General features: G+C 47.3%; 1 protein-coding gene and 1 long non-coding RNA gene across 6 annotated transcripts; one reads left to right on the top strand and one right to left on the bottom strand.

The window, feature by feature from the left end:
- Positions 1-21: 21 nt before the first annotated feature.
- On the top strand, positions 22-12,572 carry LOC103164216. 4 transcript variants are annotated; one of them, XR_004772422.1, is made up of 6 exons: positions 23-1,267; positions 2,234-2,340; positions 10,586-10,691; positions 11,393-11,586; positions 12,138-12,162; positions 12,327-12,572. It is a non-coding gene; the product is annotated as an uncharacterized LOC103164216 (long non-coding RNA). The 4 variants fall into 4 exon arrangements; XR_003479505.2 differs by lacking the exon at positions 12,138-12,162 and having other exon boundaries at positions 22-690; XR_004772423.1 differs by lacking the exon at positions 12,138-12,162 and having other exon boundaries at positions 12,362-12,572.
- Tcn2 (transcobalamin 2) lies at positions 3,450-23,549 on the bottom strand. Of its 2 annotated transcripts, none has more exons than XM_027387299.2 (10): positions 23,398-23,549; positions 22,857-23,054; positions 19,066-19,258; positions 16,845-17,014; positions 14,416-14,577; positions 13,136-13,308; positions 12,830-13,016; positions 11,361-11,532; positions 5,696-5,811; positions 3,450-3,797 (listed from the first exon to the last, which is right to left on the bottom strand). In XM_027387299.2, exons 2-10 carry the CDS (start codon positions 22,918-22,920, stop codon positions 3,736-3,738), a joined length of 1,299 nt encoding a protein of 432 aa, XP_027243100.1. In that variant the 5' UTR covers positions 22,921-23,054; positions 23,398-23,549; the 3' UTR covers positions 3,450-3,735. The 2 variants fall into 2 exon arrangements, with proteins under 2 accessions (XP_027243100.1, XP_027243101.1); XM_027387300.2 differs by having other exon boundaries at positions 22,857-23,051; positions 23,398-23,546.
- Between the last annotated feature and the right edge of the window lie 240 nt (positions 23,550-23,789).

Raw genomic sequence — 23,789 nt, 5'->3', positions numbered from 1 at the left:
CTGGTCTCCAGAGTGAGTGCCAGGACAGGCTCCAAAGCTACACAGAGAAACCCTGTCTAGAAAAACCAAAAAAAAAAAAAAAAAAAAGACTGCCTCATCTTTGTTTCCCTCTTTATCCCCCTCCAAATCTTTTCTCCACTGCCAGGCTAGGGCGGCGCCCCCTCTGGGCCAGCAAAAGGGGAAATGAATCACCAGGGCTAACCACAGCTACGAGAAGCAGGGTACTGCTGGCTGGCATCCAAATCAGGCTAGCTGACCCCGTGTGCTGCTCCCTGAGCACTCCAAGGTGACTCATAGTTGGACTTCCTGGGGCCACGCGACAGAATCCTGGGCCCAGAGGCCGAGAAGCTGCCACTAAAACCGTGCTCCTGGATGGTTCTCAGATTTCCCATCCGAAAAATATATAGATGTTCCCTGAATTCAGGATAGGGTAAGTAGCTCATCCCAGAGGCCTATTCCAAGCCCAGCTTGCTTCAGGTGATCAAGAATCAAGCCCCCAATTCTGGAACCTAGCTTCTTTTCAGTCATTGGATTTCTGGGGAAGCTCCCGCCCACCTGGACAGGCATCACCTGTCTCTGTCATCTGACTAACAATCTTGGATGAAAACCTGCCCAGAAAAACAAGATCGCAAAGCGGGACTGTGTAGCTCGGCCCGCAGCACCCTCTGGTGGTCATAAACTCGCATGGCCGTAAGTATTCCAAATCCTTCACAACCATCCAGTTCCACTGGAGACCTGAATTAAACCTCTGTCCCGGATGAACCAGGAATCTACGTTGTCACACTTGCCTCTGATGAGTCTGATGCCCGTGGGAGCCCGCAGATCGCTGCTGAGTAGCTCAAGTTGAAGAACAGAGACCGTAGATGGGGACTTCCAGGCAGAGGACCAAAATCTGGGGGCATTTAGATAGTTTCTCCAAGAAGAGTTATGAGAGGGAAACTGAGTCAGGAAGAATCTTGGGCTTCCTGTGAGCTATATTCCTCTGGGATTTTAAATCCATTATCCACTAAGTGTCTTTCAATTAAAAAGTATTCCAATTTTAAATTTTTTGTTTATTGTTGTAGGATAATCTTTTTGTATACTGTGAAGATGTGTCTCTATCTAAGGCACATTCTGATTAGTTTAATAAAAAGCTCAATGGCCAATAGCTAGGCAGGAGAGAATTAGGTGGACCTTCCAGGCAGAGAGAGGACTGAGAAGAGGAATCTAGGCCCACGGATTGTGCCAGCAGAGTCACAGCAAGTTGGACATGCCGTACCAAGGAAAGGTAAAGAGCCACAGGCAGAATGTAGATTAAAAAAATATGGGTTTGCCGAGTGGGTGGTGGCTCACACCTTTAATACCAGCACTCGGGAGCCAGAGGCAGGTAGATCTTTGTGAGTTTGAGGCCAGCCTGGTCTACAGCCAGAGCTACACAGAGAAACCCTGTCTTGAAAAACTGAAACAAACAAAAAACCCATATATGTGTGTGTGTGTGTGTGTGTTAATAAAGTTATAAGATCTAGTTGGAAACAAGCCTAAGCTAAAAGCCAATTTTTCACAATTAGAAGTCTTCATGTCATTATTTGGGGGCTGGTGGTCCCGTACTACAACAATTTATTATCTGTGGTGTATGTGCATGTACAGACACTGAGATTACAAGAGTGTGTCACTGTCCACTTTTGAAGCCCAATTTAACCTGTCTCAACCACATAGGCAACAGGGCTCTTGGTAGGAGGGCCATTGCTTGTGGGAGAAGACAGGGCCTGAGGCCCAGATTCAAGGAACACATCACTGAAGCAGAGGGCCCTTTCACATTTCTTGGGGTCCACTCAAAATCTCCAAGTAGCCTGCATTTCCCATGGCACCCTCAAATCTGAACCCTGCTGTTTGAGGGGACCAGCAGCTCTTCTGCAAATCAAGTGGTGCAGAAAGGAGGCTGGGAAGGAAAAGGGAAGCCATCCAGAGTGGCCAGGTGCAGATGTTGAGGTATGAGCTTTTTTTCTTATGGTTTCACGATGACCGGATTATTTCTATACTGTGGCTCTAGTGTCCTGTATGTGACCTATAAGGAAACCACAGTCACAAACACACCATGAACTAGAGCACAATCCCGGAGGTCTTAGTCAGAAGTAAATGACACATGGACTGGTCCCCCTGAGAAGGGGACCTTTTGAGCTCATGGTGAGGCCCTGAACCAAATATGACTTTCTTCTCATCCCTGGCTTCTCTGGGTCCCTGCTGAGTTTGCCAGACTAGGCACCTGCTTTAGGACATAAACTCAGAAAGAAGAACCTGGAAGCTGGAATTGGAGGTGACAACAGCTGTGACTGACCACACCCAGAAGAGGAAGAGGTGGAGGTAGGCAAGTCCTAACTTCAAGTTTTTGATTGCCCTTGGCTATCTTCAGGTTGATGGGTGGGATCTTTTGGGCAAATATAGCTTTGTGGGGTTGGAGATTTAGCTTAGTGGTAGAGCAGTTGCCTAGCAAGCACAAGGCTCTGGGTTTGATCCTTAGCTCCTACACACACACACACACACACACACACACACACACACACACATCTTTGTTTTGGGACAGAGTTCTATCCCAGGCTGGCTTCAAAATCCTCATGCAGATGAGAATGACCTTGAACTTCTAATGCTTCTGCCTCTGCCTCACAAGGACTCTGATCTCAGTTGTGCTCCACCAAGCCTGATTTTATATAGTGTTAAACTCAGGGCTTTGTTCATGCTAGGCAGGGCACTGTAACGAGGAAACAATGTCCCTAGCCCATCACATATTGTTTAGTTCTTATGTCATGCAGTTCTGGGATGTAGCCCTCTATGTTGAGGGCTGGGATTATAGGTGGGCACCACCAAGGGAGATTTCCTTTTAAATAAGCAAGTTTTGGTGTGACTGTGTCCCCCAAAATCCATGTGCTTAAATCTAACCCAAAGTAATGGTATTAGAAGGTGACTGGGAGGTTATTAGGTCTCTCCAAAGCTAGGTATGGTGGGGCCACACTGGTAATCCCAGAAGGCTGAGACATGAGCATGGTGTGTTCAAAGCCAGCCTCAGCTACATGCATAAGACTTTGTGCATGCCAGGCAAGTTCTCTATTGCTCATCTACAGCCCAGTCTGCAGCAAATATCTTTGGTCCATCAGGAGTCAGTAGCTGCATCTGTCCCCTAAGTCATGTCTCCTGCCTGACATTGCCTCCTACAGTGTTACTGCCTAGCCATGACCTTGGGTGAGTCACTTTCACTTTGTTACCCCTGGTTCCCTCATCTCTATAGTGAGAGAATGAAAATGTGGAAGGAGCCCCACAGGGCTGTCCTGTAGGATATTTAGAAAGGTGTAGTCAGCTCTGTTTGTACCAGTTCATTGCCTGAAGCACAGGAGAGTATTCACAAGTCCTGCTGGATACCCCAAACAGCCTCTCCTCCTTGCCCCCAGGTAATGACCATGAGACACCAGAACATGGTAGCCATGTAAGGGAAATCAAGGCTTTAATTACGTTGGGAGGCCCTGCTGAAGCCCACAGACTTATTGGAGGAGGTCAAGGGCAGCCTGTTCATAAAAGACCCTGGGGTCAGGCAGGGCTAGACTTAAACTAGCAGCCTCCCTAGGGGAGGTTTTTTCCTTCCTGCTTCCAGGTAGGCAGTGGCTTAGGATCCTCTTTGTAGAGATAATGGAGGTGATCTGAGAGACTCTGCTCCAAGTACACATGAGGTGGCAGCAGAGGCCAAGGACATCAGGAGGGAGCCCGAGGCTACCAACTAACTAGCCGGAGCTCAATGGTTTCCCCATTCTGGGGTTTGTAGTCAGCAATGCCTGCAGAAACCAATGGAACAAAGGAGGTTAGCAAGGCAATGTCCCACCCCCAACCACATCAAGTGACCACTACCCTGAAGCCACATCTGTAAGACCCACTTCTGTTTTGGTGGTGAGAAGCTGGGAGCTGTGCAGAGCCAGCTGGAGACTGATCCAGCCTTGGCAGGATCCCTCAAGCCACAGGCTCTTATAGCAGAGAGGGCGCCCCTAGTGGGTAGATGTGGGACAAACAGCTAGATGACAGCATGAAAGAAACTGGGGTAGCCCCTGCTTGGCAGGGTCACCAACTTCAAAATAAAATTGTCGGATGGAGGGACTGTTTCAGTGTGGTCCAGGCGGTGTCATGTCCCAGAAGTGACCTTTCAGTCCATTGGATACCTGGCTTCAAGGCCCAGCTCTATCACTCACTAGCACGGTGAACACCACATTCTCATTGGAGAAAATGCCAGGTAAAATCAGCATCCAGGCTGGGTGTAGCTCAGTGAAAGATTATCTGCCTAGTGGAAGATCATCAGGTCTGAGGCCTGAGTTCATTCCTAGCTCCACAAAATTAACAACTTAGAAATAATATAAACAAACTTGGAGGAATTAGAAGTGTCCCTTGAGAATGCAGGTGTCCAGAGATGGTTCTGTTTGCCTACTCATTTTTACTTGGTAGGGACAGTAGTTGAGACGGGATCTGGCTATATAGACCAGGCTAGCCTCAAACTCACAGCAATCCTCCTTCACCAATATCCTGAGCACTGGTGTGCACCACCAAGGAAGATTTCCTTTTAAACCAGCAAGCTTTGGTGTGACTATCTGTATTCCCCCCAAATCCATGTGCTTAAATCTAACCCAAAGTTAGGTGAAGAAGTGGAGCCTTCAAAGCCAGTATGGTAAGGACACACTGCTAATCCCAGAAGGCTGAGACATGAAGATTTTGAGTTCAAGGCTAGCTAGGTTACATGCTCAAAAAATTAACTTAAAAAAAAGCATGTAAATATGTCATTAGTGATTTTACATTGGGTTTTTACATTCTTTTTTTTTAAAAGATTTTATTTACTTATTATGTATACATTTTGCTTCCATGTATATCTGCACACCAGAAGAGGGCACCAGATCTCATAACAGATGGTTGTGAGCCACCATGTGGTTGCTGGGAATTGAACTCGGAACCTCTGGAAGAGCAGTCAGTGCTCTTAACCTCTGAGCCATCTCTCCAGCCCCAGGCTTTTACATTCTTGAGTGATAATATCTGAGATATAGTGGACTAAATAAGATATATCATGTAATATTAGAAAAATTACACATATATCTGACACATTTTATATCTGTTGGATAGTGTTGGTCGAATATAATTCCATTTTAAATGAAAATGAGCTTTGTACATATTTCTTGTAGATAAAAGAAAATATATCAAAAGTTAAAAAGACTTGGGCTGGAGAGATGGCTCTGTGGTTAAGAGTACTGCCTGTTCTTCCAGAGGACCAGAATTTAGTTCTCATCACCCACATCAGGCAGCTCACAACCACCAAGGATCCAACCCTGCATCAACCCCCACTCACATTCTCTCACATGTGTGTGTATGTATGTATATATATATATATATATATATATATATATAAAATAAAGTTTCTAAAAAAATTTAGGACTTAATTTCTAGGTAGTGAAATATAGACTTTTATTCCTTCCTGTTTCTTGGATTCTCCATAACTGCTTTCATAAAAATTCCAAGAATTCAATTAAATATTTGGATCTAATTTGATTATGAGTTGCCCCATTTGGGTGGGTTTCTGAAGCTGTGGCCAAGGCAGGATTAGGGGAAAGGCTGGGCTGGGCTGGGTTGATGCAGCCTCACCTCACTGTGGGTCAGAACTGGGGTAGGAAGTATCCAGGACACAAGCCACCAGACTTACCTTGCAGCAGGGGGGTGTCAGGGTCTCGGAGGAGCTGCCAGAATTCTCGATCCCCAACTTCTTTCCTGAGTACAGATGTCAGGTAGGGGCCTGACAAGGAGGGCTGTGTCCTATACCTAGAAAATAAAAAAGTAAAAAGAGGAAGTAGCTGCTGTCCCCAAGAAGGAAAGCAGGGTGTTCACCCACACTAGCAGAAACCTGCCTCCCCTCAGGCTGCCATTCTCCTAGCCCTTCTGTGCTGGCTAGTTTGAATCAGCTTGAAACAAACTATAGAGATGCCTGGAAAGAGGAAATTGAGAGATTACTTCCATCAGATTGGCCAGTGGGCATGTCCTTGGGGCATTGTCATGATTGATGATTGATTGTGGGCAACACACACAACCTACCCAAGGGCAGGTGATTCTGGGTTCCTGTCTCCAAGTTCCTGCCATGAATTCCTGCCTTAGCCTTCCTCAATGATGGCCTATAATCTATAAATCACCCTTTCCACATCCAAGTTGCTTTTTTTTTTTTTTGGTTTTTTGAGACAGGGTTTCTCTGTGGCTTTGGAGACTGTCCTGGAACTAGCTCCTGTAGACCAGAGCCTCGAACTCACAGACATCCGCCTGCCTCTGCCTCCCGAGTGCTGGGATTAAAGCCATGCACCACCACCGCCCGTATCCAAGTTGCTTTGTTATGGGGTTTTTCACAGCCACAGAAAGCAAACTAGGACAGCTTCCTAGTCCATCTCACTGCAGGTCATGGCTTTCCCCTCTACTCCTCTACAGCTCCACTAATACTGCCCACCCAGGGTTTATCCTCCAGGAAGAGACATGTGTCTTGTATCATCTCTCAGCAGTTACTTGCCTCTTGGTATGTGTGTGTGTGAGTGGTGGGAACTGATGGAGTTGAGCAGCAACCAGATTGTGAGTCCAGAGCTCAGAGATGTGGGGATTGGGGCAGACAGCAGTGCACTGGGTCTAGTCCAGTTTCCTTACTTGGGAGCATTCCCTTCTTTGGGGGCCCAGGCTTCCTACTCTGCTATCTGATTCTTCTCTCTACTGTGCCCATTTCTGGAGATAACTGGAATTAGATTTGGGACACTGGCACCTAGAGTTGCTTTTCTCACTCACCTCACAGCCTTCTCTGAGTATCTTGCTTACAACTTCACATTCTTGCAACCCTCCTAGACACTACCATTAGTGGCCCCACCAGCACTCCATGGATTGCATGCTCTGTCCCTCCAAGGGGCTCATCAGAGGTTTCCATCTTAGACAAGGAGGGATTGCCTCCATTTCAAGAAATACAAGCCAGTCAGGTTTGGTGGCTCTGGCCTGCCATCCAAGCTACATGGGAGGTTGAGGCAAGAACACTGAGTATATAAGGCCTGCCTGGACTATAGAACAAGACCAACCTGGGCAATTTGTAAAACCCTGTCTCAAATTTAAAACCACAATAAAACAACAAAACACTTCTGTCTCAGATTTTTTTTTAATGTGGGGACCAGAGATGTAGCTCAGTTGGCCAAGAGCTAACCTGGCATGCACCAAGTCCTTAGTTTGATTCCCCACCACTGCATAAACTGACTGTGGTAGCACACACTCATAATCTCAGCAGTTAGGAAGTAGATGCAAAAGGACTAGATGGTTCAGATCACCCTCAGCTACACAGCAAGCTCAAGGGGAAAACATTTAAAAATAAAAGGAGAGGGCTCAGGGTGCGGCTAAGTGGTAGACACATGCCCATGCATAGAGTACTAAGTTCAACCTCCAGTACCACAAGTGCACACAAACACCAGGAACCTACTTTGGTGATTTAGGCAAAGAGAACGTACAATCACCCTTTCACATCTCCAGAAGATTGGTTTGAGGCCCGAGACAAACACTGACATCCAAGAATGTGCAAGTCTGTCATATAAACTGGTAGGGTATTCACACAAACACCTGCGCACATATTCCCACATACTTTACATGATCATTAGGTTATTTACAATATCTAATACAATGCAGCGTGTTGTGGAATATTTGTTTACACTGTAAAGATGTGTCTCTGCCTAAGGTGCCTTCTGATTGGTTTAATAAAGAGCTAAATGGCCAATAAAATAGCTAAGCAAGAGAGACTAGGCGGGACTTCCCAGCAAAGAGAAAGAGAAAAACTGGGAGGAATCTGGGCTTGAGATTTCCCCAGCAGACTTGGATCAAGTCAGATGTGCCATACTAAGAAGAGGCAACTGAGCAACATGGTAGAATGTAGATTTAAAAGTATGGGTTAATTAAATTATAAGAACTAGTTAGGAAAAAGCCTAAGTTAAGGCCAAGCTTTCATAACTAGTAAGTCTCCTTGTCATTATTTGCAGGCTAGCAGTCCAAGGATAGTCCAACAAGAAAGCTTAGTATAGTGGATGATATGGAAAACTCCCTGTGTTTGGCCCAGATTAATACAAATCAGTTGAATTTGTGAATTGTAGAAACTGCAGATTTGATAGAAATGGATTATTTAGGGAATGTCAACAGCCCTTTTATAAAGCAGATGCCTATGAGGGTCAGAAGAGGGCCTTGGATCCCCTGAATCTGGAATGACAGGCAACTGTGAGTCTTCTATGTGTGTGCTGGGAACTGAACTTGGGTTCTTCAAGAACAGTAAAGCTCTTAAGTGCCAAACAATCCAGTCCACGAACAGCCCTTTTCCATTGAAAATTTAAAAGGTTAAACTTCCTTAACCCGGAGCCCTCCTTTGCTGCTCTGGGCTACTTCTTTCCATGTCTGTCTGTCTGCTGTGAAATCCCGTGCCTCCCATGTAGTTTCCCCGTCTAGCCCTTGAATTCATCTCAGGCAGCCACCCACTCTAACAGAAGAACTCGATTAATGTCCACAATGGCCTCTCAGAGGTCCTCGGTGAACCAACTAAAAAGTCTGAAATTCTATTTTTTTTTATTATTATTTTGATTTGGTATCCAAACACAAATCCTGGCAGTGTAGGGTAATCTCCACATCTACTAACAGAGCCCACACAGTACACATGCGTAATTGTATTGGCACCCTGCAGCAGCTCTCAGAGCACTGCAAGGGACTGACTAGAAAGGAAACAGAGGGATCTTAGTAATAAGTAAACTGGGGATGGTGGCTTACACCTCTAATCCCAGCACTTGGGAAGCTAAAGCAGGGGCATAGCTGCAAGCTTGACACCTGTCTGAGCTACATAGGGAACTCCAGGCTAGCTGGACTAGAGTGAGATTGCCTCAAACAATAACAAAATTAGTGAATGAATCACTAGATCTGGAGTCAATGAGCAGGTCCAATGGAGTCAATGAATGAGCAAGCCCAATGGAGTCAATGAGTGGACTCAATGGAGTCAATGAGTGGACTCAGTAGAGTCAATGAGCAGGCCAATGGAGTCAATGAGCAGGCCCAGTGGAGGCTCAAATACAAGGAAAACTGAAGTCACCAGCCTGGCAATGCAGACACATACCTACAGGTTGGATGCTATTGCTTGGTTTTAATGCTTTCCTTTTTTCATTTTTGTTTTTTGAGACATGATCTTGTTGTGTACCCTAGGCTGGCCTCAAACACATGACCGTTCTGCCTCCATTTTCTGAGTATCAAGATTACAGAATATGCCACATCTGGTGGATTTGTTTTATTTTTATATATGATTTTCCCCCTTTTAATCTGCAAAATTGCTTAGGATTTATACCTGTATAGAGATACTTTACTCCTAGCACTCAGAAGGCAGAAGCAGGAGGATCTTTGCGAGTTCAAGTCTAAGCAGTGTTGACCTAGCTAGGGCTACAAAGTCACAGAGAAAGGGGCGGGGGAGTTTACACTGAGTAAACATGTTAGTGCCTCTAAGCGACCTTATGGAAGTAACTTAGGACAGCCATGGTGCTATAGCAGGATTGAAAGTTCAAGGCCAGCCCAGGAAATTACTGAGACACATGATAGTCTTGTTGGTCACCTTAATGGGATTTAGAGTCACCATAAAAACAGATTTCAAGTTATGTTTGTGGGGGATTTTCTAGATTAGATTAACTGAAGGAAGCCCCACTACAAATGTGGATGGTCCCACTGCATGGACTGGTCCTGCATTGACGGGAAATGAGAGCAGACAAGAGAACAGCAGCATTCATCACTGTACTTTCCCAACTGTGAACACAGAGTGGACAGCTGCCTCCTGCCACCACATCTTCCCACCATGATGAACTGCACCCCCCCAACTCCGAGCCTAAACCAGCCCTTCCCTCCTCAATTTGTTTTGTAAGGCCTTTTGTCATAGCAATAAGATTTGTGACTTGTATAGACATTGTTTACAAATGAAAAGTAAGCAATGGTTCAGAACTGATGGTTCAGTAGTAGAGCTCTTGTTTCACCTGTTAAAGGTTCTAGATTCAATCCTCCATGGGGATATGCGTCTGTGTGTGGGGTCACTTAACCTGGGAAGTGGGGCAATGCTTTTGTACCTTAAAGACAGTGGTATTGTCAGGCACACTCCTTTAATCCCAGCATTCGGGAGGCAGAGGCAGGTGATCTGAGTTTGAGGCCAGCCTGGTCTACAGAGCGAGTTCCAAGACAATCAGGGCTACACTGAGAAACAATCTTGAAAAACAAAATAATAAATAAATAAATAAATAAATAAATAAATAAATAAATAAATAAAGTGGCAACTCTGAGCTGGGTGTTGGTGGCGCACGCCTTTAATCCCAGCACTCGGGAGGCACAGGCAGAGGCAGATGGATCTCTGTGAGTTCAAGGCCAGCCTGGTCTCCAGAGCGAGTGCCAGGATAGGCTCCAAAGCTACACAGAGAAACCCTGTCTTGAACCCCCCCCCCAAAAAAAGTGGCAGCTCTGGTCTAAGAGTTCCTGGACCAAATGACCAAACAGTCCCCACTGTCAGCCCTCCCTGAAACTCTTGCAGGAATTTCTCAAGATGAGGCAAGAATTCAGGGGAGAGAGCAAGCTGTCGGGAAGAACTCAACTTCTCTGAGCCAGATTTCCCTCTGGTGAATCAGCTCCACCTCCAGGTATGGCCAGGGCCCAGCAAGGAGCAGCAATTAAGATATGCTCATTCCAAGGCTTGTCAAATCTTAAGGAGACAAGCACACTGTCTATCTTATCAGGGTTATTAATGGCAAGATTTTATTGAGGTGATTTGATACTATTAATCTTCCTAGAGCACTCACTGCGTGCCAGGCATTAAACCTACACAAAGCATGTCTGCCAATGACCGAGGTCTCCTCACAGTGGCCCTATGAGAAGTGGGAATATGTCATGCCCTCACTGAATTGAATAAATGGTTCACTAGCTGGGGTAGGGGTGGGAGTATAAAAAATGGAATTCCTAGGCTGCATCTCTGTTTCTAGAGCCAGCTCTCTTGATGACAGTGGTGGTCCATAGCTCCCACCACAGGCTGAACACCACAGTTCCAAGATCTCTGTGAGTTCGAGACCAGCCTGGTCTACAAGAGCTAGTTCCAGGACAGCCTCCAAAGCCACAGAGAAAGCCTGTCTCGAAAAACCAAAAAAAAAAAAAAAAAAAAAACACAGTTCCAAAACAGATCAGAAAAGAGTATAGAAGCAGAAATGAAGCCAGAACTTCTCCCAAGAAACTTGTCTGCTTCCCATACTTGCCATGATACCGTTTCAAGCATGGAGGGATGGGGGTGAGGGCCGGGAGTGGGATGGGAGTCTCACGTGAATCCTCCTATGTTTTGAGCCATCTTCAGGACATCTTCCAAGGAGGACCCAGCAAGGACAGAAATTGTTTGTTTGTATGGTGGCAGGACACTGGAGACCTTCAGCGTGACACTAATGACCTCTGGGATGTGTGCTGGTGAAGAATCCTCCACAGCTGGTACCAACATGACTGTGCCAGGGAGAAAGGAAGAGTGGCTGTCATGAGGATGGGGAACCTGGCTGGGTACGAGTCCTTTCTTCCTCTGGATACCGTGACCCCCGTGGCAATGACCTTCCCCCATAGCAGCTCGGTTAATGACATGAACACCCGCCCAGGTGAAACCTGGCTCTAACTAATCCCAGCCCCCTTGGCCCTTGCTGGTGTCTTTTACCTGCCACCCACCTGCTACACTGCATCTCAGAGAATCTCTCTTCATTTGTTCGTGTCGCTTCCTGGTTACCTCTAATGGACTCATCTTCTTTCAGTGCATTTATCTCCTACCCCTGCTAACTCTCCCAGACCCACTCTTCTGAGATGCTGCCCTCCACCCCTGCATTATTGGTTTCTGTGTTTGCTTTTGCCTCCTCTGCTGATTTGCCATCTCCTCCCACTTCTCTGGCAAACCCCACTCACTACTTCAAACTCTTCACCAAAATGGTGTCCAAAGGATTCAGGGCTTGGAATTAGGGCTCCTTAGCTATCAAAATTGAACAAATGTGTCTCTCTCTCTACTCATTCATTCACGGACCTGTGGTGGGTGATTCATCTTGTCAACCTGACTCAATCTAATCTAGAATCAACTGAAATGCAAGTCTCTGGGTAATTCTCAGATTTTTCTTGATCAGATTATTTAAAACAGGGAAAACCTTCTGTAATGTGGGCGGCACTTTCTGATGGCAGCCCTGATGAGGGACATGAAGGGAGCAGCTTTTTGGTTGCTTGCCCTCACCCTCACTATCAAGTTCATCTACCCTGTATTACAGCATTCCTTTGCTGATATTAGAACCAACTTCTTCAGACTTCCAATGCAGATGGAAGGCCAGCAGGTCTCTAGAATCCTCCAGGCCTTCTGTACCACGCTGGGATTGCTGACACATCCAGCCTCATGAGCCGAGACACTCTACGATTCACAGCCTTTCCAGAGTGAGGTAGCCACTGTTGGACTATCTGGACCATATGGTGCATGTCAATCTAATAAATCATCCTATAAATTTTGCTCCTTTAGAGAACCTTGACTAATACACATTTTCATCCCTTGGCTCAAACATTTCCACTGTGGGTACCACTCAGTGGGTGTCACACACAATGCTTATTTGGTATCTGTCTCTATACCATGAGCATCAAAAGGCTGTGACCTCATTTTAGCTACTGTGTCCCATGAAGACCTACACATTCATGATTGCTTAGCAAAGCAGGACCGACTGATTGCCCATCACTGGGACCCACAGATAGCAGATTACTCAGGAAACAGAAAGGGCTCAGTTACCCCTGGGTGCCTGGCAATCTGGGAAGTCAAGATCCAGGTAGGTCTTGTGGTTCAGGACGGGTAGCAGCTGGGAAATCATCAGAGGATTCTGGAAGGCCCCATCCTGTATGCTGGCCTGCAGAGATGCTCTTGCCTTGATGCATGCTGTGCCCAGTTCTACCCCAGAAGCAGGGGAGGTCATCAGAAACTGGGGAAGAGAACAGGAGGTAGGTCAGCTACTGAGGAGGAGCCAAGTCTTCCAGCCTCTCACCAGCACACCCTCCATTGACTTGCTGAGTGGTCATGGCCCCAGGGTCTCTTTCCCACCTGCAGTGCCAGTGGGGTGCTGTAGATGTTCCCAAAGTTGCCCTCAGGGGTCTGGGCCTTCAGGATCTTCTCTCGAACTTTGTCAATGGCCATGGTGATTCGTGGTCTCAGATCAGGGTTGAAAACGAAACGCTCCAAACAGGTGAAGGCCAAGCCGGCCATGGCTTCTGTGTCTAGAGGGATAGGGCCTAGGATGAACTCGATAGCTTGATGGGACCAGGCTAGGTGGGTTTTGGGGTTCAGGATCATCTGGGGTAACAATCCAGGACTCCCCAGATCCAAACATTGGACATACTAAGCCCCAGGAAACCTCTCGGGCCTAGACAAACTGGTTTGGTTGGTCACTGAGTGTCTTGAGAGCAGCAGGTCAGATGGACAGGTTTAAGAAGGGAGTCCCAAGAGGATGGCTCCTACAGTACCTGCTCCCAAACCAGGATGCACACTAGGATCACAGAGGGAGCTTTATTTTATTGATTAATTCATTCATATTGTTTTTGTTATGTTGGGTATTGGATTTAGGGCCTCAGGCATTCTGGGTGCTGTGCTACTGGGCTACATCTCCTGCCCCTCAGAGAGTTTGATGCTAACAGCAGCCCTGTCTGCCCTCAGGCAGTCTGATTTAATTGACAGGAGGAACAGCCAGGGCCTGGGAATCTTTAAGTTCTTCTCCTCCCTATATATAATCTTAACATGTTCACTGTGTTTCTCTACAAGTCTTTGATACAGTTCAAGCCTCGTATTGACAGAGGCCCTCGAGTGCTTTTCTCTCTGGGCAATCATCTACCAGACACCCTCATGCCACCACCCCCTTCCTCTACCCTACCCTCCATGAAAAAGGCCTTCCCTACTCACTTAGGGAAGCACAGGACTAGCAGAGACCTTGAATCATGATGATAAAAAATGGATGTGGTAGTCAAGGTCACACAACAGAAAATCAGATCACAAACCAGGTATCTATCAGGATCCCAGGTTGTATGGTGCCAAGAACACACAATGTGTGCTAAGACATATGTATGTAATGCATCCTTTATTGAGATGCTGCTGGGAGGTCATTTCATAGGAAAAGCCTGACTGAAAGGAGTAGGGGATGACCTACAGTGAACATGTAAAGGAGCTGGGGTGGATCCAAGTCTGGTTTCAAAGCTGGCTCTCAGCCCCCACCATTTTACTTCTAAGGGATCTGACGAGGAGATTCCCAAGGAAAGGTAAGCATAATGGTGGGTCATAGAGGTCTTCCCCTAGGACTGGGGTTGGAGGGAGGCTGGGTTTTGTCTACTCACCCACAGAGAGGTGGCCCTGGCGTACATGGTGGTCATGTTCAATAGCATACAGGAGCTTTCCCACCACGCTGTCATGGACCCGCTTCTGGTGGACACACAGTGCCAGGATGCTGAGGCTGTACTGGTAATAGCTGCTGTGGGGGTGGCCTTCATGATTATGCCCTGAGATTAGAAAAGCAAGGAGTAAAGAGACATGTGAGGCTTTGGGGTTTCCCTTTCAGCCTCTTCCCAGCAAGAAACTCACAGAACCCCATGGTCTTCATGCTCCAACACGTCCCATGGAGACCATGGCAGCTGACACTCCTTCAGTGCCCAGCTGAGGTCCCAGTGTGGGCCAGGTTCTGTGTTTAGAGGTCAGAGTAGAAGATGACAGCCCAATACATGCTCATGAGATAGCACAACTGTAACCGAAATGTGATGGGGGAAATACTTCTGTGTATGTTTATAAATAAAGTACTTGCTTGGCCAATGAGACAGCAGGTTAGGCTGGACTAGGAGTCAAAGAGGATTCTGGGAAATGTAATAGAGAAGTGGTGTTCCAGACAGGAAGTGACATAGCAAGGAGACTCATATTTAAGAAGAGGAAAAAGGAAGTGTTGCTCTCTTTCCCCTCGGCTCCTCCTCCAGCGGCACGATGTGATCCACCAGCTAGGAGGGATGCCAATAAGGCGTCCGATAAGATAAGTCTTATAAAATATATAGATGTATGATAATTGATACTGAGCTAACAGATGAGAATCCTAGTCATTGGCCAAGCAGCATTGTAACTAATACAAGTCTCTCTGTGTATTCATTTGGGCCTAACTTGGGCAGGTGGCTGGTGTAAAGCTTACACGTGGCAGTGGGGCTCAGCGGCTTTTGGCAGAAAGATTTATTGTAACATTTATCGTAACAGAAATGTGACGCAAGGTCTCTTGGAGCCACATAGCAGAAGTCTTTAAATAGCTGGGAAATCAAGACAGGATTCACAAAAGTAACTCTAAAGTAAAGGGAAGAGAGCACAGAGCTAGGGATGATCTAGAAGGGGCATGGAGGAGCACACATGACTATCCAAACTTGTGAGGAAAGGTCAATGTGGCTGGAGCACACAGACAAGTAACCAAACCAATGCCTAGAAAGTATAAGAGGCAAGCCAGGCTGGGCCTGGGGGCTGGGAATGAACAGTGAGGGCCCCTGCAGGACTTAAGCTGTATGAAGAACAGGTTTATATTGAAAGCCTTGCTCCAGCTGTTGGGCTTGGGTCCAAGTTAGGAGACTGGGAAGTTGACAGAGAGGCTAAAGGGTAAGAGGAAAGGAGGCTGGACTGGTGTCCCAGAGGTGGATAACATGTCGGTCTTAGTGACCGAGCATCCCAGCAGATTCTTCCTGGGGTTAAGATTGGCCACTGGGGAGGAGAGGATGACCTAGAAGCCCTTCCCCTAGAATGAGATTGATGACTACTCTCTATGCTATCCTAGAGTCCTCATCCAGTGGCTGATGGAAGCAGAGACAGACATCCACAGATATACACTGAGCTGAAATCGGGAACCTAGTTGAAGAGAGGGAGGAATGAAGAACGAAGGGGTCTGTACCAGGTTGGAGAAACCCACAGAAACAGTTGGCCTGAAAAAGGGAAAGCATATCGACCCCAGAAGCTCTTTGGGGGGCCAGTACAGGACTAATCCAGCCCCCTGATCATGGATGCCAATGGGGAGGCCCCTGCACTCCTGGGAGCCTCCGGAGGTGGACTGGCGTTTTGCCCTGGTGTGTGTGTGGGACTTTGAGAGCCCATCCCACTTGAAGGGATGCACTCTGTCTCTGAACACATGGGGAGGGACCTAGGCCCAGCACAGGAAGATTTGGTGGACTTGGTGGAGCCCCGGTTGGGGGCCCTACCCTGCCTGGGGAGTGGTGGGTGGATGGGGTGGGGGGTAGGTTGGAGGTGGGGGAGAAGGAATGGGGGTGAGGGGAGGGAGAGGGAGAGGGGAATTACATGTGAAACAAGCCTGTTCCCTAACTTGAATTAATAATAATAATAATAATAATAATAATAATAATAATAATAATAAAAAGAGGAAAAAAAAAAGATTGGCCACTGGGTCCAGCCTGAGACTCTAGGTGGGTCATGACCCCTTTGTAGCTTGGATGATCTTTTCACATGGGGCCACCTAAGACCATTGGAAAACACAGTAGCAAAATTTTATGGTTGGGGGTCACCACAGCATGAGGAACTGAATTAAAGGGTCTCATTAGGAAGGTTGAGAACCACTTCTCGACTTGATGTGGACAAAGGGGACGTGGAAAGAAAACCCAAAGCTATGACTCTCTCCAAAAACCTCGTCTGCTGAGAGCAATTATAAACTTGAGGCCTGCCTCAAAACTACAAACAACAAAACCACTTGAGGAGCCCTCCCAGAGTTCCCTACACTTTCAGATGGCATCCTCCTTACCAATGGCTTTCTTCTCATCCTCCAAGAACCATTTCAGCTGTGACACCAGCCTGTCACCCTTTCGGCTCTGAACAAACTCGCAGTTGGCCCTGAGAGCAAGCAGGTAGAGGGCCAGGTGGCCTGCAGAAAACTTGGTCTGGCAATCACTGTTGTCATTGCTGGAGGCAGACCTAGGACAAGGCAAGTCAATAACAGCTTTATGAGAAAATGCTCTGCTGGTAAGCTTGGCTTGGAATCACCTCCACTAAGGTCACAAAGCAGAATTAGCAGCCAGTGTGCTGGTATGGAGTGTATGCCACAGATACTTAAGAAAGGTTAAATTCAAGGATGATCCATAAGGGTGCCTACACTCAGACCACCTGGTTTGACCCCCAGTTTGGCCGTGCGCTCTCCCCTTTATTTCCTCTCCCTTCCCTGCATCACCATCATCATCACCATCGTCGTCATATTATTATTATTATTATTATTGTTATTATTATTATTATTATTATTATTATTATTATTACTTTGTTTTTTTGAGACAGGGTTTTTTGAGACAGCTTTGTAGACCAGGCTGGCCTCAAACTCACAGAGATCTGCCTGCCTCTGCTTCATGAGTGCTGGGACTAAAGGCGTGCGCTACCACCCGCCCAGCATTCCTGCATCTACTTCTTGAAAAGGAATGAAATCAGGAAGGTATTTCACAGCTCTTCCCCCTTTTTTTATTTTTATTTTTTTGTTTTTGTTTTTGTTTTTTTTTTTTTTTTTTGAGACAGGATCTCACTGCAGAGCCCTGGAAGCCCAGGAACTTGCTCTGTAGACCAGGATGGCCTTGAACTCATAGAGATCTGTCTGTCTCTGCCTCCCAAATCCTGGGATTAAATGCATGAACCACTAAGCCTGGTGATTCATAGCTTTTTCTTTTCTTTTTTGAGACAGGGTTTCTCCGTATTGCTTTGGAGGTTGTCTTGGAACTCACTCTGTAGACCAGGCTAGCCTCGAACTCACAGAAATCCACCTGCCTCTGCCTCCTGTGTGCTGGGATTAAAGGCATCCGCCATCAATGCCCAGCACATAGCTTTTTCTTATTCTTCACATTTCAGAGCAGCCCCCCCCCCTCTTTTGTTGGTTTGTTTTTGTTTTTCGAGACAGGGTTACTCTGTGTAGCTTTGGGGCCTATCCTGGCACTCCCTCTGGAGACCAGGCTGGCCTCAAAGAGCGGGCCTCTCTTTAATGGCCACTCTTTGGAGAAGGAGCACAGAAATATAATGCTTTAGGTTCTGCATAAAAGAACATGGTTGGGCCAGGCAGTTATGTCACTTGCCTTTAATCCCAGGACTCAGGAGGCAGAGGCAGGCAGATCTCTGTGAGTTGGAGGCCAGCCTGGTCTACAGAGCAAGTTCCAGGACAGCCAAGGCTACACTGAGAAACCCTGTCTCAAAAAACAACAAAAGATTTTTAAAAGGGGCTGGAGAGATGGCTCAGTGATTAAGAACACTAGCTGGTCTTCCAGAGGCCCTGAGTTCAATTCCCAGCAACCATATGATGGCTCACAACCATCTGTAAAGTGAGATCTGGTGCCCTCTTCTGGCCTGCAGGCATACTTGTAGACAGAACACTATATAATAAATACATAAATCTTTTTTTTTAAAAAGCAGGAAAAGATAATATGAAGATAAACCTCAAAAAATGTAAGATTAAAACAAAAATGTAAAGGATGATTCCAATAAGTCAGTACATCCAAAGCATGGTTTCTTTAAAAAAAAAAAGAAACAAAGAAAGGAAGAAAGCACATAGCTGTTGACTAGCAATGTCTGTCTTTAGCACATAAGTAAACTACAGAAAGAGTAAGATACTGTTTCTTTGTATTAATATACAATCATATATTTAGTTATGGATTAGTAGTGTCTATCTTAGATACAGGTGGGGAGCACAGAAAGAGCTGCTGTTTTGTGGCTCATGGATTAGTGATGTCTGCCTCAGGCACAAGTCAGGAGCTCAGGAAGAATTAGGAGTTGCTTCAGGAATCAAGGGGGCATAGTGTCGGGGCAAAGGACACATGTTAGCATCTCTGGCCTAGTACCACTTACCCCTTCATTCTGCAGATGGAGAAAGGCCCAGGGAAGACAAAATATACTTAGAGTTTGTCAAAAAGCCACGAAATACCCAAATTAGAACCCAGTCTCCTATCTCTTATGACATGGATCAAGTCATGGGGAAAGAGGAGAGAGAGTAGCAATACCCCAGGAGGCACTGCTGATAATTGAGCTTGAGGCTATGCAGGTATAGGTCTTCCTTGGTCCCAGCCTGCAGGCTGGAAAGGCGCAGGCCAACATAGATGCTGGGGTTCAATTGCTCTGAGGAGATCCGGTCCATCCAAGGTAAGAGATGCTGGCCCAGCTTCTCTACCAGCTGGCTGTGTATCGGTGGTACCACTGAGGAAAGAAAATGGTGTGAGTGCGGCCTCAGGGCTATGCCACTTGCAAGCAACTATTCTGACCTCCTTATTAGATAAAACCTTCTCCAGGAAATAAATGTCCCTATACCCATTACCACACAGCCTGTGTAGGGAAATGCCCACTATGTCAAAAGGCAGTAGGTAAGAAGGAAAGCAGGCATCCCCTAAGAGAAATTAGAGTGGGTCAAAGAAAGGTGATAAGTTGAGATCAAAGGATGCTGTTGCCAGGCAACCACCCCACCTATCAGCAGTAAGCCCAAGCACCCAGACCCTTACACCAGCTCTGCGGAGTACATATATCCATTGTTGTTTTGCACAGAAGAGAAATCAGAAGTTCAAAGTCAAGCTGTGTCTTATATGGTGCTTCAAAGTCAAGCCTTCATCAGGCTGCCCCCCTCCCCTTTCCCTGATCAAAACCCCAACCCTCATGCCAACTGTGCTCTGCCAACTGATTCCCCTAGCTGCCTGAGGAAATTCTTCCACACAAACCTTGAAAAGCCACTTTTTATGCTGTCCCTATTTAAATGAAAAGCCTCTCTGACTGGGAGACCCATCACTAACAACCTGTCACAACTTGGGATTTACCTGAAGATCTGTAACCAAGACACTGAAATACCCTGGGATATGCCCCAATTCCAGCTGGTGGCTGCCTTCCTTTCTTGGGAAGGGCCCACGTTCAGAATGGGGAAAGGTATATTGTCTTGCAGACACTGTGGACTTTCTGCCCCACTTACTGACTCCCAGTTACTGTCCACTCCAGCTGTCCAGGGGGCCTATATCCCAGCATGCCAGGAAGTACCTGCTCTTGGAGGAATACAGAAAAGTCCTGTCATAGGGCCCTTTGCCTGCTTTCTACCCCAGGGCCTGGGTCCTGTGACCACAGCTCCATTTCTTTAAGTTTGGATCTTGTCACCTTAGACCTGTTCTTCCAGAAGTCATAGGTATCTATGGGTGTAAGGGGGCATTCGCTGGTATTAACTCTAAGTGACTGTTTGCTGTGTGAGCCAGGCCAGGGTACATGGCTGGCATATCAAAGAATGTTCATTCTGACAGTTATGCTCATGGACATGGTGCACAGGTCTTCAACTTCAGCACTTGGGAGGCTGAGGCCTGGGATGCATCACAGTAAGACTCTGATGGGGACATCGGAGACTTAATTTTGGAGTACCTATCTCTATTTTTCCAAACTCCTGTCTATATCTCGTAGGTCCTCTGTCTGGCTCTCTATCTTTCTGACTATCCTTCTAGGACTTTTTATCCTTTTAAGCAGGGTCTCATGTATTGCAGGCTGGCCTCCATCCCAGACTGACCTCAAACTCATTATGTCGTTAAGGATGACCTTGCTCTCCTGATCTTCTTGCCTCTGTTTCTCACCTGTTGGGGTTACAGATGCATGCCACCATGCCTGGATTCTGCAATGCTGGAGAGTGAACCCAGGGCTTCGTGAATGCAAGTCTGGCACTCTACCAACTGAGCTACACCTCAGCTCTGGGGCTCTAGTCTTCTGCACTTGCTCAAGATTAGTAAAGGAGCCCAGAGACCCCCACCCCAGGCTCTGACCTCCATCCTGAGTTGGCTTGTGTTAGTGATAAGAAAAGGCACTGCCTACAATAGGAGGATGGTAACCACAATTTACTCTTTAGAAGGAAGGAGCCAGGCAGATTTACTCCAGCTAGAAAAAGTGGCTTTAGGCTGGGCGTTTGTGGCACATGCCTTTAGTCCCAGCCCTTGGGAGACAGAGGCAGGCGGATCTCTGTGAGTTCGAGGCCAGCCTGGTCTACAGAGCAAGTTCCAGGACAGCCACAGAGAAACCCTGTCTCGAAAAAAAAAAAAAAAAAAAAAAGAAAAAAAGAAAAGAAAAAAAGAAAAGGTGGCCTTAGGCAAGGTTCCTGGGCCAGACTTTCTGATGACAGACAAGAGATAGAAGGGAACTTCGCTTTTTGCATGCTTGTTCTCACTCTCACTGGAAAGTTCATCTACCTGTTGCTGTGGCTGGTATTCAATCTATGTTCTTCATGATTTCAACATACACAGAAGCCAAGGAACTCTCCAGAACTCCAGCACTAGATTGGGTCTGCAGTGGTAACCAGCCTCATAGACTGAACAACTATGGGATTCTCAGACTTTGCATCAAGAGATAGTCATTGTTGCACTATGGTGACCACACCCTACAAGCCAGTCTAACAAATCCTTTTAAAACATATATTCATTCCATCAGTTCTGTTCCTCTAGAGAACCCTAACTAGTACAGTCCCCCCACTCCCACACCAGGGTGTGCTGTTCACAGGGTTGCCCAGCCCGCTCCCCTGGGGACTGACTGACTGGCATTCGGAAGCCCAGGAGTCCTCATGGTGTAGGCTTTACTGAACAGTCCTGTCCATTTCATTGCATACAGAGCCTTAAGCTGAAGAAGCAGGTGTAGTGTCCTCACACCACATTAAGGAGGAAGTCAGCCTCAGCTTTCTTTACAAGAGACACAAGAAAGCCAGGCGTGATGAAGGGACTGCACTCCACGTCCTCAAAGTTCTCATAATGGTGAAGGAAGGGGCTTTGTGGCTGAGGTGCACAAGAAGGGACTCTCTTGCTTGCTAATGGAATCCCTGAGGACTGTCTGGACAGCAACCAGGGTCCCAAGGATGAGGAGCTTTAGTAGGACATGCCCAGAGATTCCAGGTGCCTAGGAACAGATGCTGGCCTGAAGTCCCTAGAATGGAGTCAAGTAAAGTTCTTCTAAAGCTGGGGCCCCTTGTGTAGGCCATTTGGTCCCTCTGATCCTTGACTTCTTTATCTGACACCTGTATCTCAGGGTTTGCCCAGGGTCATCTGAGACCCAGTATGCAGAGTACATAAGGAAGGGGAGAGGCGAACCATACAGCCTTTTGCTTCTGCCTGGTCTCAGTGCATGAGTGTGCCTGAATCTATAACCCGAGGCTCACAATTATGTTTTGAGAGGTCCCTAGACTCTGTAAGAGATCTGTCCCTTGGGGACTACAGCCCTGGGACAAGTAGCCTGAGCTGAGCGGGCAGGGTCCTTTGCCTGGAATGCTTGCCCCTACAGCCTCCCTTCTTGGCTTCTCTTCCCGCTTTAGGTCTCAGCTCCGACCCAGCCTTCCAGTCTTTGGACATCTTTCCCATCTCTGTCTCTAGGTTGATGGGCCCCTGTGGCTTTCTATTGTTGCCCCAGGTTGACTTGTTTTGTCTCACTCACATTAACCCAAATTGGTGCCTTTTGCAAACCCCTTCCCTAGAACATAATAAGCTCTAGGAGGGCTGGAATTAAACCTGTGTACTCCCCACTCTTTCTCCAAGTGAAATACTGGCCTATCCCAGAGGTTTCATGTGTGCTGAGTGAGTACATGAGCAAATTGCTGGATATTGGGGAGATCCTGGGGGCGGGGGGGGGAGTGTAGCAGCATGCCCAAGCACTAACATTCAGTTCAGCTAAACTTCGGTGGGAGAGCTGAGGGACAGGTAAGTTCCCACACCCACACCCCGAGCTTCTGATCGGAGTGGCAGCCATCCCTCGAGACGAGACGTAGGAAGCAACAGGCTCCAGACAGCGGCTGGTTACTCACCACAGAGCTCAGCAAGAGCCCCAAGGACTCCCGACAGGAGCAGCAGCGCCTTCAGAGGCTCCATGGCAGGTACAGGTGGTGGGAGACTCCTGGGACCCTCCTTGGGGAGCTTGTCTGACTGCAGCTGGTCACTTGCTTAGAGAGAGCCGGCTTCCTGTCACTGATTAAATTGTCTCTCCAACGCCCAGAAGCGCACTGCTAAGTCAGCAGACAGAAAAGGGGAAAGGTCTGTTATGGGGCAAGAGGCGAAGAACAGAGGAAGGAAGGGCAGAGCAGCTGTCCTCCCGGTGCGGAACAAAAGGAGGGGAAGGACCAGTAGGACCCTGTGGTACAACTTGAAGTCAACCTTATCTGTCCCCACAGCTCTAAGAGCCCGGAAGCAGCACAGAGAGCCTGTCCCAAGTCTATGTGACAGTGCTTGCCAGGTGTCTCCACCTCTCACCGCCCCGCCTCCGCCCCCACCGCACTCCCCCGCCCCCGCCCCCGCCCCGCCCCCGCCCCCCGCTGTTCTGCTGCTGGCATTAGAAATTAGGATACCTACCCAGTGCACTTCACAAGGAGTCCCTTGAAGTACCCACTCTCGGGGACAAGGAATGGAGCAGGGAGCTGCGGTGATCACGTGAGGGAGCTCGCTAGAGTCAGCTGTTTTCTGCCGCCAGCCTGCCAAGGAGGTGGGGCAACTGCTGGACCTGGCCCAAACAAGCAAGTCTGTCTCCTCAATCAACCGGACACAGCTGGGGCTTCCTAGCCTCAACAAAACAAGTCGAAGAATGAGGATGAATCAAGCAAACCACAAAACCGATGGGAACAGGGTTGTGAGCCTACTTGCCCTGAACTAGGAAAATTGCTTTAAAACATCCCAGCAGAGAGAACAAAAGATCCCTTATCTGTCCAGTCCCACTGGAGACTCAAAGTATGAACCTACAGTGCTGT

Source organism: Cricetulus griseus, assembly GCF_003668045.3.
Source record: "Cricetulus griseus strain 17A/GY chromosome 1 unlocalized genomic scaffold, alternate assembly CriGri-PICRH-1.0 chr1_1, whole genome shotgun sequence".
Taxonomy (NCBI): domain Eukaryota; kingdom Metazoa; phylum Chordata; class Mammalia; order Rodentia; family Cricetidae; genus Cricetulus; species Cricetulus griseus.
Note: the sequence above shows the minus strand (reverse complement) of the source record. Positions and strands in the feature narration are given on the sequence as shown.